Source organism: Balaenoptera musculus, chromosome 8 (assembly GCF_009873245.2).
Source record: "Balaenoptera musculus isolate JJ_BM4_2016_0621 chromosome 8, mBalMus1.pri.v3, whole genome shotgun sequence".
Taxonomy (NCBI): Eukaryota; Metazoa; Chordata; class Mammalia; order Artiodactyla; family Balaenopteridae; genus Balaenoptera; species Balaenoptera musculus.
This window is the reverse complement of record NC_045792.1, coordinates 14647580-14660121: the sequence shown is the minus strand read 5'-3', so window position 1 is coordinate 14660121 and position 12542 is coordinate 14647580. Positions and strand designations below refer to the sequence as shown.

Sequence of the window (12542 nt, the reverse complement as noted above, 5' to 3'; positions counted from 1 at the left end):
CATACCACAGTTTCCGGGGTAGTTTCCCCAGCCCACGGCACCTGGGCCAGTGTTACGGTTTCCTGCGGCAGCTCTGCCCTGGGCCCTTACCTGGTGGGGGACGGGAGTAAGTTAACAAGCCCCCAAGTGGGTCCTACCCTTGGCCTCTCTGGGTCTCCTGCAGGCCCAGCCAGCAGTGCCAGAGGGGAGGGAGCTTCTGCTGTGCTGAGTGATGTCACAGTCACCTCGTGGATTGCTTCACCTCAGTGGTTATGCGGCTGCCGCCATGGACTGTGCCCTGGGCTTTCCGTAGAGACTGTTATTTACCCACAGGCGGCAGCCTGATCTCTGGGCCAGATGCACTGTGGGTCGCTCAGAGCACCCGGCATTACAGGGAGCAGAACCCTATAATAAAGTCTCACGCTAGGCTTAAGAACGTCCACCTGCAGTGACTTGAACGCGTTTTCATGTCTCCCGGGGCCCCTTCAAGTCCAGCACGAGCTGACTGGGCCTCCCTCCCCGGTTCCGGGCCAGGCTCAGGCTGGGTATACCACAGGCTAGAAGCATCTTGAAAACCCTCCAGTCCAACCCATTTTCCTATCGGTGAGGCGATTAAGGCCCAGAAAGGCAATGTGATTTGTCTAAGATCACACAGCCAGCTGGGGGCAGCGCCAGGACCAGAACCCAGATCTTCTGACGGCCGTCCTCAGGCTGTTGCACACCTCCATGCTCTCCCACTGCCTGCCCCTTCCCAAGCTCCAACAAGGAAGGACCCCTTGTTAGATTTAGGTCCCTGTGGCAGCGTCTCTCTCCCAGTGACCCTGAGAATCAACGATGCTCAAAGGGTGGCAGCCCAGGCCGGCACCCCAGTATTCCAGGCTACGCAGGACGAGGTGCTCCCCAATCCCCACCGGAAGCACAAGAGGTGCCAAGGAAGATCAGGAGCCCCCTTTCACGGAACTTAAAAATCCTCCTTGCCTGTTGGGAGCCTGGGGAACCCCTGGACCATGGCAGGGGAGCCTGAACCCCCCTCCAGTGTGGACTGGACTGGATCGGAGTGGTCCGTGCTTCTTTCCATCCTCACTGCCCAACCCAGGCTTCATTACACCTCCAGGTACACAGGGTTCCGTCCTACCCTCCCCGCTCCCTGGACCCGGAGAAACCGCACAGATACAGGCCCCCTCAGAACCCACAGGCAGATTTCCCAGCACCTCCTGCCACCCAGCCACCAGCACGCCCCACATACATGCAATGCTAACCTCAGGGACCCCAGTCGGCCTGGAATCAAACTGGGCTCCAGACTAAGAAGCCAGAGCCCCGAGGCCCCCCTCACCGCAGGTACAGGAGGCCCCAGGGACTCTTGCTTCTGCTCCTAACCAGCTGCAGGACCTTAAGGTCAGTCACTTTCCTTTCCGGGGCCAACCAAGGAAAAGGCTGGACAATCAGCTGTTTTCAAACGAGTTTCTACAGAGCATTAGAAGTTCCGTGGAGATGCCTTGGAGGCCCGCTTGTAGGTAAAGAGCTTCGAGTCCTTTACCCCACTTCAAACAGAGCAGATTAACTTTTCAGTTTTATGCAGTGGGTTCCACATAAGATTTCATTTGAACAAAAGAGTCTGCTACTACAAAGAACTTGAAAATTGCCGGCCTGATCGGGTGCTAAAGTTCCTTCTAGTTTAGGATGCCTCTTATACACATGAAAAAACCTTGGGGATCCCTATTAGACTAGAATCAAAATACCTTCCTGCTCATTCATTCATTCATTCATTCATCAAATAGTTTAAAGAACATTGAGTACCCCCTATTGCCAAACAAATAACGTTTGGTTGCCCAGGAACTTGGTGCCTCAGTTTCTCCCCATGCGCCCTCTCTGCCAAGGCTGGGGTGGTAATAGGGCTGCTACATAATGGGGGCCCCATGGACAGTCCTGGGTATTGCTTCCCTATCACAGGAGCCAGACGCCGCCTGGCATCGCCAAGGCCTCCACTTGGCTGACCAAGCCCTGGGTTCCCTGTGCTGGCATCCCTCCCTGCCTGGCTGGACACCGTCCACCCCCGTTGCTGCCGTACCAAGAGGAAGCTGTTTTGCCAAAGCGGGACACTTCAGCCAAGTGGCTACCGTTACATCAGTCAGCCTTCCCACCCAGCACCCAGCCTAGATCCCCGTACACACACTCCCACACATTTCATGCTTACATTTGCCAGGTCACAGGGACAACACAGAGGGAGGCAGGGTGGGATGGGCCTAGTGTAAGGCTGCCTGGCACCAGTGCCAACATGGAACACACAGGTTTCAGGTGAGGGCTGCATACCTGCAGGGACAAAGGGCAGGTGCCAGGAGTCCTGGGGGTGCCTGCACTTTGGGGTCTAGGGGATAGCAGAGCCACCTGAGCCTACTGGTCTGCCATCTTGGGAACCTGCCCAACCCCCTCTAAAGACGGTGCCTCATCCTGGACCAGCCCTGGGGCCTCCAGCCATTCTCAAGTGCACAGCATCTGTGGTCTTGGGCTGACTGAAAACCTGCTCCACTTTAAGAAGACCCAGGGCTTCCCTGGTGGCGTAGTGGTTGAGAATCCACCTGCCAATGCAGGGGACTCGGGTTCGAGCCCTGGTCTGGGAAGATCCCACATGCCGCGGAGCAACTAAGCCCGTGTGCCACAACTACTGAGCCCACGTGCCACAACTACTGAAGCCCGCACGCCTAGAGCCCGTGCTCCACAACAAGAGAAGCCACCGCAATGAGAAGCCCACGCACCGCAACAAAGAGTAGCCCCCGCTTGCTGCAACTAGAGAAAGCCCGTGTGCAGCAATGAAGACCCAAAGCAGCCATAAATTAATGAATTAATGAATTAATTAAAAAAAGAAAAAAGAAGAGCCAGTAGAAGAAAATCCACTCTACAGAGGATTGTTGCTTTATCAGTGGGTCAACTTCAGTCTTTCTTTAATAAACATGACACTTCTTTAAGCATTAAGCATGTGACGCCTTTTGAAGAACACAAAGTATGCACTATTCTTCAGGAACAAATGAGCATATCCAGTGTGGCACACCTGTAATCTCACTCTACATGATTCCAGAGACTGTCATGGAACCAGAAAGGGGCCTCAGGGGGCAATTCGTCCAACCCTCTCCTTTTGTAGGTGGGGAAACTGAGGCACAGAGAGCAGAAGATATTTGTCCAAATTTAGAGGTGCTAAGACTAGACCCTAGATGATGATGATGATGATGACGATGATGGCAATAAATCTTAACTCTATGAATACATGTCCATCTGTCTATCTATCTGTCTGTCTGTCTGTCTGTCTATGCCAGATGTTCTTATAAAAGAGACTTATTATGTGAAAGACACTATTCTAAGACCACTTGAAGTAGATACTATTTTGATTCCATTTCACAGATGAAGAAACTAAGGTGCAGAAAAGTTAAGTGATTGGTCCAAAGTCACTGCTGACCTGGAACTTGGTCAGTGTTCTGTCCACCACATCCTGCGGCTTCTCTCTTGAACACAAAGAAGCTGTGAGCCTTCTCCACCTTCTTTCTAAGGTCCCCCTGAAGTCCCAGCCGGCTCACACAGGAGCTTCATCAGGCTTAAGTCCATTGGCCACCATCTTTCTCACTACTTTATTGAGCTGATAGTCAAAAATCACAATGCGTCTTTCTGCAATGACGTCCTCAGGGAAAAAGGCACAGCCTTAGACGACCAGTTACTCACAGTCTCCTCTTATTCAATTTAATTAGTGTTAAGAAATCTGTTGCAGATAAGCTTAAGATCTTCAGGAAGCTCTCTCTGTCCCCACCTCAGGCTCACTATCTTGGGGGTTCAACCTTAAATAAGGAGGTAATGGTTCAGTTCTTTCATTCCAAGGTAAGTCTCCCAGAGTGAACGTGGGACCTGCCATACCATGTGACATTTATTCTATCAGTAATGAAAAGCCTGTACTCTACCCTGTGCCCCTCCAGTGACCTTCCATGTTGGTTCCTGACTCTGGAGAGATGAGTTTCCTAGCAGGTGCCCCCCCCCACCATCACCCTGCCCCAGGGACTGGCCCTACCACCCTTCACATAGCTCAGCACTTCTCACCCCTTGTGTCTAGGGACCATCAAGTTTAGGTTCCCAGCAAGTTACCAAGGAACATGACCCATGGCTGTGACCATGGGTTCACCTTCCCCATGCCTCAAACCAAACTCCATTCTGCCTTCTGCATCCCCCTTACTGCTCACCAGAGGTTCCAATGAGCCCCAGAGGCCTAGGGTCAAATGACCTCGGTGAGGCAGAGACATGGGCCAAGGAGACCAGATCAGAGGGCAGGAGAAAAAGCCTGGGACAGAAAAGTCAAGAAGGGGCTGGAAGAATGGTGGGAGAGATGTTGGTAGAGTTTTCAGAAATACATCTGGGGTTCAGAATGGACCACGAGCCAACTATCAGCCAGAACATAGGCTAAGCTGATCCTCAGTTCCAGCGTTGGCCCATCCTTCCCACAGTCCCAGATTCTACCACATCACAGGAGAACAAAAGAAGGTGGAGATGAGCAGAAAATAAGACCCAAGGAGAAGTAAGGGCACAGAGGAATGTTCCTCAAGAAAAGAAAGCTGAGGAACACTTGAACAAAATCTTTGGAAACCTTCACATGCATATGACTGGCTTTTCCACAGAGGACACTTAGCTGCTCTCTACCAAAAAACAGAAGAGGAAAGTAATCTTAGTTGTAGCAGAAGGAATCATGGTTAGACATAAGGAAGCACTTTCCAAGCATGAAGATTATTAAGCCTGAAAATAATGACCAAGAGGAGTTTAAAATCCCCTCGAAGATCTTCAATGCCACCTTTTCTGAGATGGTTTATGAGTCTGGTGAGAGGGTCACCCGAAGATAACCCTGAAGCCGAGTTAGAATACCAAGCTTTCATGATTCTCAAACCAGCAAAGTTGTCCCAACAGCACATACGTCCTGGCTGGGGTTCTCAGGGGCCACAGAGCGGGATCCCAGGATTCAGCCACACAGCCCTGGGGTGCTTCCTGACCAGACCCCAAATCCCATCAGCTCCTCCTCCCATGGGGCCCCTTTTAGGAACCATGATAAAAGGAGGCCGCGTGATCTTGATCCCCAGTAGCTTCAAACTAGAAAAGGCACATTCAGTTTCCCCTGAAACCGAGGCACACTGCCGCTGCCCCACCTAGCTTCCAGCCCTATCCCTGTTTCCTCAGCGCCAGGAGGTTCTGGCCCAAGCTCCGCAGATGCACTCACCAGGTGGCTGTCTCCGTCCATGGTCTCCGGAGGGGGTGAAGTCTCCAGCCTCAGCTGATGTTGACGGGAAGATCCATGTTTGGCTTCCCAGGCAGGTAAGGAAAAGGGGGCTGGAGGGCTGAAGGCCAGCCCTCACCAGATGGGCGGGGAAGCCAGTTGGGACATGTGAGGTAATCCTGTGTATGAACAACAAGGCAGAACTAGCCAGACCTGTCCCTCGCCCCTCCTCCAAGGCCATCCCAGTTACTCAGCAAATACCAAATACTGGCAGTATGAAGCTACCTTTATTCCCAAAGCTGTCCCCGCAGAGTCAGCTGCGGGGAAACCAGGGCTTCCAGACCACCTTTTTCAGAGGGGGATTCTGGGGAGAAGTGGCCCAGGCCTTGGGAGGACAATCTTAGCCATGCCAACCTGAGCCCCTAAAACAGGTGCTTCTGAGCCCTCTGAGGTACGACCCTGTCCCCATAAGGATCGTCCAAGATCAGGGACCAGCGCCAACCCAGGGCAGGACAGGGTGAAACTTCATCTCCAAGGACCACATGCCCAAATCCCAAATCGGGGCACGTGGTCTGGCAAAAAGAATCTTTCTCCTGAACTTTGCTTATGTCTACAACAACTCTCAACAAGGAAATTAAAATCAAATGGCTTCTAATTATGCACATAATGAATTGCCTCTATTGAAAATAATAAAATGTTATGAAACAACACATCAAAACCAATGAAAATAAAACATACATATATTGGAATGGAGACCATTCCAAGAAATACTATGCTGACTCATGATTCCCTACCTCTGCCCCAGCCTGTCGAAAGAAATAGTCTAAAGAAACAGAGGAAGCGCTGCTGTGAAGGGAGAGTTAGCACCTCCACACCCAGCAGAACTGCTGAGAACAGCAGAATGTAAGCTCTGGGGAGAACTTTCCAGCCTCTGAGTATTTGGGGGTACAGAGATCATAGAACTGCAGACCCTTTAGAGATGGAAGGAAGCTCAGAGTTTATCTAGTGATTCAATCTCCTCATTTTACAGATGGAGAAACAGAGAGCCAAGTAGCTGAGGAAACTTCACAAGTCACATCTAACAAACAACAGCAGCAGCAATAATAATAAGGTGCTGGGTGTCCTATGAAATGCTTTACATACAGCAATGCATTTAATTCCTGCAACAATCCTATGCATCCATCCTTCACTCATCCATTCAACAAGTATTTATTGAGTGCTTCTTATGTTCCTGGCACTGTTCTAAGTACTAGGGACACAGTGAACAAATTCAGCAAAGACCCCCGCCCTATGGCACTAGCATTCGGGGTGGGCTGGGGCAAACAAAACGAATTTTAAAAACAGATAGACAACAATGGTGACGATAGATGGATGAGACAGTGTAGCAGAAAGTGGAAAGTGCCATAGAGCAAAACAAAGCAGGGAAGGGGATCAAGAGGGCTGGGCAGGCAGAGTTACAGTTTGAAACAGGAAGGTCAGGGAGGGGATCACTGACATGACGTTCAAGCAAAGACAAGGGAAGTGACTACTATTCTCTCCATTTACATACAAGAAAACAGGAATTTCTAGCTCAGAGTGGAAACTGATGGCTCCAAAGCTGTCTTGAAGGAAATTGAATCCAGAGGCAGAAGGATGGTGGGCCCAGGCAGAGACCCTAGGGTTCTCCACTCTTGGGTTATTCAGGGTGTCACTGCCCTGGCTCTCCAAGAGAACTCAGCTTCAGGCCCCATACCCTCCCTCCTCCCTCCACCAGCCTGCCAGGGCAGAGGCACCCCTCCCACGTGGTCATCCAGTCCCGAGGAGACTCCGAATTGTGTCCTCAGCACCTCCTCTTCCCTCTTTCCTAGGGAGGCACCCACCCCCACCCCCCGCTCCAGGCCACCGGGGACTCTGAGGCTGGAGACTGGCACTGGGCCTTTCCTTCCATAGACCAGACCTGAGGAGCCCCACTCTGTCTCCCAGGCAGACCACTGGCCTCCCAGCGTCACCCTTAGCTTCATTCCCTGAAGGTCCCCCCGTCCTCTGGTAAGAGCTCAGGATTGGGGTTCTGGGCCCGTGTTGGGGGGGATGGAAACCCCACCTCAGAGGTAAAGGCCAGCGATGTGAACTTGGAGGTCTTTATCACCCTCTGGAAGACCGTGATGACACATCCACCCAGAGAATGTGTCCGGCACTGGGGAGGCTCTGAAGAGACGTGGCTTGTATTTCTTGCTCTGTTCCTTGGGTCCATCAGAGACACAGGTCGTCCCAGGGTCCCTGCTGAGCAAACCAGCTGACCCACGTGGAAATGCCCATCAGCCACCCGTTCAGTTCAATCAGCATCGGCAGCTCAGCACCAGGCCCCGCCGTAGCTCTTGGAGGTGAAGGTGGCAAAGAACAGAAGGGTGGGGGGAACATGCAATATCCCGCGTTGGGGCTCGGAGGCGGGGCCAGGGGACACTGAGGCATGAAATTCTTTGCTGGTAGTTTTCCTATTTCCAGAGGGGAAGGTCCCAGGGTGGCACAAGGCCTGGACTCTTCCCCCAACAGAGCTGGCCTTAGTAACCACCTACCCCGGCTTCTGCACCCGGCTCCAGCCTTGCTCTGCCTCTTCCTGTCTCTTTGGAAGGAAGGAGACCCCGTCCGTGCCATCCCTGCATCTCTCTGACTACCTGCTTTCTTTTGCCTCCCCGCCCTCCTCCCTCCAGAGACCTGATCACGACGACTTTCCACCCAGAGGGGAGCAGTGCACTGGGCCCAGGTGTTCATCTGCTCTGCCTTTTACCTCCCCTTCAGTGGGGCTCCAGGCTTTTAGTAGCCTGGTCCTTTCCCGCCTCTGGGTCATTTCCATTTAGGGTGGAGGGAGTTTTACAGAAAATATATCATCCATGCAAACAAGTACGTGCCTCAAGGCAGCCCCAAGAGAGTGAGGAGTGACAGAAATCTCACTACTACTTTGAGACTAAACTCCTAGCGCTCTGCTTTCATGGCCTCTCCAGCTGCCACTACCCAGCACCTTGCAAGCTCCTTCCTGGGGCTACAGACCGGGAAACAGGGCTCTTGGCCATTCTCGTCCCACCTGGTTGTCAACAGTCCTGGTTCGTGAGTCCTCCTTCATCAGCCCTACTTGTGAATTTCCTCCCCGCTCCCTCCGTGAAAGCTCTGAGTACCATCCCTCCTGTGTAGCCCACTTCGGAGCTTCTCCATCACTCAGAGCTCAACAGAGGGACATCCCTCCAGGTCTAAGGGAAGCTGCAACACACAGACCACATACTTAGAGGCCAGGCAGAGAGGAGACACCAAGCCCACCCTCAAGGGAATAAGTCACCAGGAGAGACGCCCTGGGCCAGGACACCTGCCCCACCCCAGAGCCTGGACTCTTACCCCAGCCCCTGCTCTCCCACCCCCCTAGCCCCCAGCCCCCAGCCCAGCGCTCCTCCCTGAGCCCAGACCAGCAAGGCTACTGGCCCGGACCCACACCAGGTGCTTGGTTAAGTCTGCTCTGGATATTATAAGGGGAGGCTGGATAGGGTGGCAGTATTTTTTTTTCAAGCCCAGAGGAAACAGCTCATGAGCCTAAACGGAGCCCCTCAGCCAGCCTAAGGAAGGCTGGCAGGGGACTCTGCTGGTGGGGCAACTCTGAGGCTCCCCACATCCAGCAGATATGGGGCCTCTTGGCTGAGTAATAGGGACAGAGGAGGGAGGAAGGCCAGCCACACCCAGAAAAGAAAGGTGGGCAGAAAGCCTGAGCTTGGCCAAAGGGCCACCTGATGACCCCCCAGCAGGTCAGGGCCTCAGAGAGTCTAGAACCCTCAACCCAGGAGCCAGTGTTCCCCTTAGTCATGGAGTTTGCTGCCCCATTTGTCTTGTTCAGGACCAACAGGAGGCAGAGAGGGACCAAGCCCTGTTCTTCTCCCCGTAACCATCATTGTTCTGGTTGCATCACCCCAAATCCGTGATTAGATGGGATAAACTAGGTAGAAAGCCTCTGGCAGAACGCCAGACTCCCTGTGGCACACTCCGGCCCCCAGCCCCTTAAACAGTGGGCCATGGGCCGTGAGGAGGGCTGGCCCCGCCCTCCAGGGTGTCCCAGGCCAGGGCAGCCGAATCCTCTCGGGTGGACCATCTGTGACCCTCCTACCTGGAAGTCACCCAGCTGTGCCCAGATTGGAGTGGAAAATACCACCATCTGGAGACAGTTCTGTTGTTTAGGTGCCACCTGTTTCCAAAGAAGCGTTTGACACAGCTGATCTTCCTCGTGATTCGCCCACACCCGTTTTTCTGTACTCCCAGCTCCCCTCCCTGCAGAAGTCAAACCCCACTTCAGCATGACAGCCCCTCTCACACTTGAGGGATCAGTTTGGTGACTCTCTGAGTCGGCACTCTGCCCACCTGAACACACCCAGTTCCTTCACTTGCTCCTGGTGTGAGGTGATGTCAAGTCCTCTTCCCTCCATGGATTTCTCCAAAAGCAGGCCCACGGGCACTATGGCCCCCCTGAAGTGTGGTCCCAGAGCCACTGTCCCAACCAGTAAAGATAAAACTAACCAATGGGTCACCGGAACCACCAACCGGGCTGCTGCTAATTTTTCCACAGGACTGAAGCAGCTTGCCCACAGACCAGCGGTGCTGAAAGACAGGTGGGGATTAAGTCCTGCAGAGGCAAGCATGGCCACCTGCACACAGCCACATTCAAATACTCACAGAGTGAGGACAAAGGAGACACTGCTGTGACCACGAGACTCCCACATTCAGACAGGAACATCTCTACTCCCCTCTGAGCCATCTGAGAAGGCTTTCTGGAGGAGGAGGTGGGATTCCAGAAGGTGTGAGAGACAGGCAGTAAGACAGCCTGGCACTCTCAGGCTGCCAAGGGGAGTGTGAGAGTCCTCAAAGGAACGTTCAGAGCAGGAAGTGTTGAGTGCTTTGTACAACAGGCTTTGAGATCTGTCATGGAATCAGAGCTCTTCAGGTACTTCCTCTGTGTCCTTGGGCAAGTTACTCCCCATCTCAGAATCTCAGTTTCCTTAAATGGAGATAATGGTTCCTCTCAAATAAGAGTATTTATGTCCATTCACTGAAATCATTTGTATAAAACTTTTGGCACGAGGTCTGATACATAGTACCCGCCAATAAGTAGTAGCCATTGTGATATGATATAATTGCAAAATTTGGTTGAACAACAGGTAGTTCTTTGAGCAGGTATGGAGAGGGCTAAGACGTATGCTTTGAATTCAAAGCCCAGAGAAAATGGTCCTTTGCTGGCAGTTTGGTGGAGAAAGCCCTGGGCTAAGACTCGAGACTGGGCTTTTATTGCTTCTCTGTTATTGCTGAGCAACTTCTCAGGGGCACCAGGGCTCAGCTTCCTCATCTCTAAAAAGTGAGGTCCCTTTCAGCTCTGGAGAACCTAATCTCTAAGTAGAGAGATTGGGCACAAGAGAAGAGAATCAATGAAGGTGACCAGGCGATCTGGAGATCCTTGCACAAGAGCTGAGGAACAGAGAATCTGACAGAAAGAAATAGAATTACAGTTTGAGAAAGAAGAAAATGCTGCCAAAGTTGCCCAGGAAGAAAGAGCAGAAGGGTGGTCAGAACCCAGAGAAAAAGCAAAAACAGGTGCAATGTGCAGTAAATAAGAATTATAAGGAGAAACTATATATTTTTTCATGGTTAAATATAAAAAGAACACCAGGAAATAATAACTCACATTTGCAAAGCACCTGCACGAATATTATTTCACTTTGTCCTCAGAACACAATCGCATTTTGCAACAAGGGAGCAAAGAGTCAAAGAAATACACTTTCCACTGTCAACAGCTTATGAAGGATGGAGCTAATGCTCAAATCCACATTCTCTGCTTCCACATCTATGTTCTTACCATGACAGTGTCTGTTGTAATAGACGGGTATAATGGATCATCATAATTAAAATTTTCCAAAATATCAATACACTGTTTTGATAATAAACAGTACAGAATGTTAAATATGTACATTCTTGTTAGAACCTTTATCTATATTCTTTACAGTTCAGAGTATTTTAAAAGGAACACTTCCTTTGGATGTAATTCTTGCCCTAGCTTCATTTTTTCAGCTGCTTCAGATGTGTTTTTATCAGAGCAGATGATAAGTGTGAAGTCACTGAAGGTGAACCCCTGCAGGTCCCCAGATTAATCATTCTGTGTTTTGCCAACTGTCACCAAAAGATAGACATTTATATTGTTTGCTCAGTGAAAGGGAAATGTTATGCATTTTGAACTTTTGGCTTTTTGAATAAGAATTATTTTTTAAAAGATACAAAATTATACAGACTTTAAATCTAGATAACATGAGAAACTAGATTTTTTTTTTTGGTAGTATAGTTGATTTACAATGCTGTGTTAGTTTCTGGTGTACAGCAAAGTGATTAAGTTATATATATATATATATATATATATATATATAGTTTTTCAGATTCTTTTCCATTATAGTTTATTACAAGATATTGAATATAGTTCCCTGTGCTATACAGTAGGTCCTTGTTGCTTCTCTATTATATATAGTAGTTTGTATCTGCTAATCCCAAACTCCTAATTTATCCCTTCTCTTCCTTTCCCCTTTGGTAACCATAAGTTTGTTTTCTATGTCTGTGAGTCTGAGCATGCAACTACATTATTCCATTTCTCCAATAGGTTATTCAGAGTTTGGAAAAAGAACATGAGCCTTTCTGCTTTTTTGGCTCTCAAAAGACTTCTCAGTTTAGAACAAACTAATCTGAAGGAATATGATTTTTTTTTCTCTATGCACATGGATATTAAGACATTGAATAATCACATTTGTAAAGCACTTTATCTCCTCTAGCCCTTAGGACAGCCCTCCAAAGCAGACAGGACAGGTGATCTCAGGAAAGCCCAGAGAGGCTTCAGGTCCCAAGGCTGATGGCTTGGCTGGGCCCAGCTGCAGCCGAAATGTCTCCAAGGCTGTGCATTTCACATTAATGGTACACCCCAAACAGGGGCCCTTAATAATTATGATCAACATAAAATTCATGAAGACAAACGCTTCCCTTGAAACTATCTTTATATCCAACCTAGAGCACTGCTTAGGGACAATGCACGTTGACCCAGGTCCAGCCCTGGCTTGGCTCCTTCCCAGAAGTGGAAACTTGGCCAAATCACTTCGCTTTAGTTCTCTCAACTGTGATCCAGAAACGGTAAGATCTGCTCTGCCTGCCCCTTAGGGATCAAATGATATTGTGAGATGGCTCTTGGGAAACGCTGACGTGCTCTAAGGATATAGGACATTATTACTATCAGCTGAAAACTCTGTGTAAACAGATCTCCCTACAGTATGTCTTCACTCAATGCTTTTGA

General features: G+C 50.3%; 1 protein-coding gene across 3 annotated transcripts in view; it reads right to left on the bottom strand.

The window, feature by feature from the left end:
- Positions 1-9919, bottom strand: part of TMPRSS13 (transmembrane serine protease 13) — a 37556-nt gene extending 27637 nt beyond the window's left edge. The window contains exons 1-2 of one of the 3 annotated variants that reach the window (XM_036861729.1): positions 9899-9919; positions 5219-5394 (exon numbers count right to left, since the gene is read on the bottom strand). In XM_036861729.1, the coding sequence (XP_036717624.1) occupies positions 5219-5239 (21 nt within the window). In that variant the 5' untranslated portion in view covers positions 5240-5394; positions 9899-9919. Of the gene's footprint in view, positions 1-5218; positions 5395-9898 lie in introns of those variants that run through there. The other 2 variants (XM_036861728.1, XM_036861727.1) reach the window with 2 other exon arrangements.
- Positions 9920-12542: the final 2623 nt, after the last annotated feature.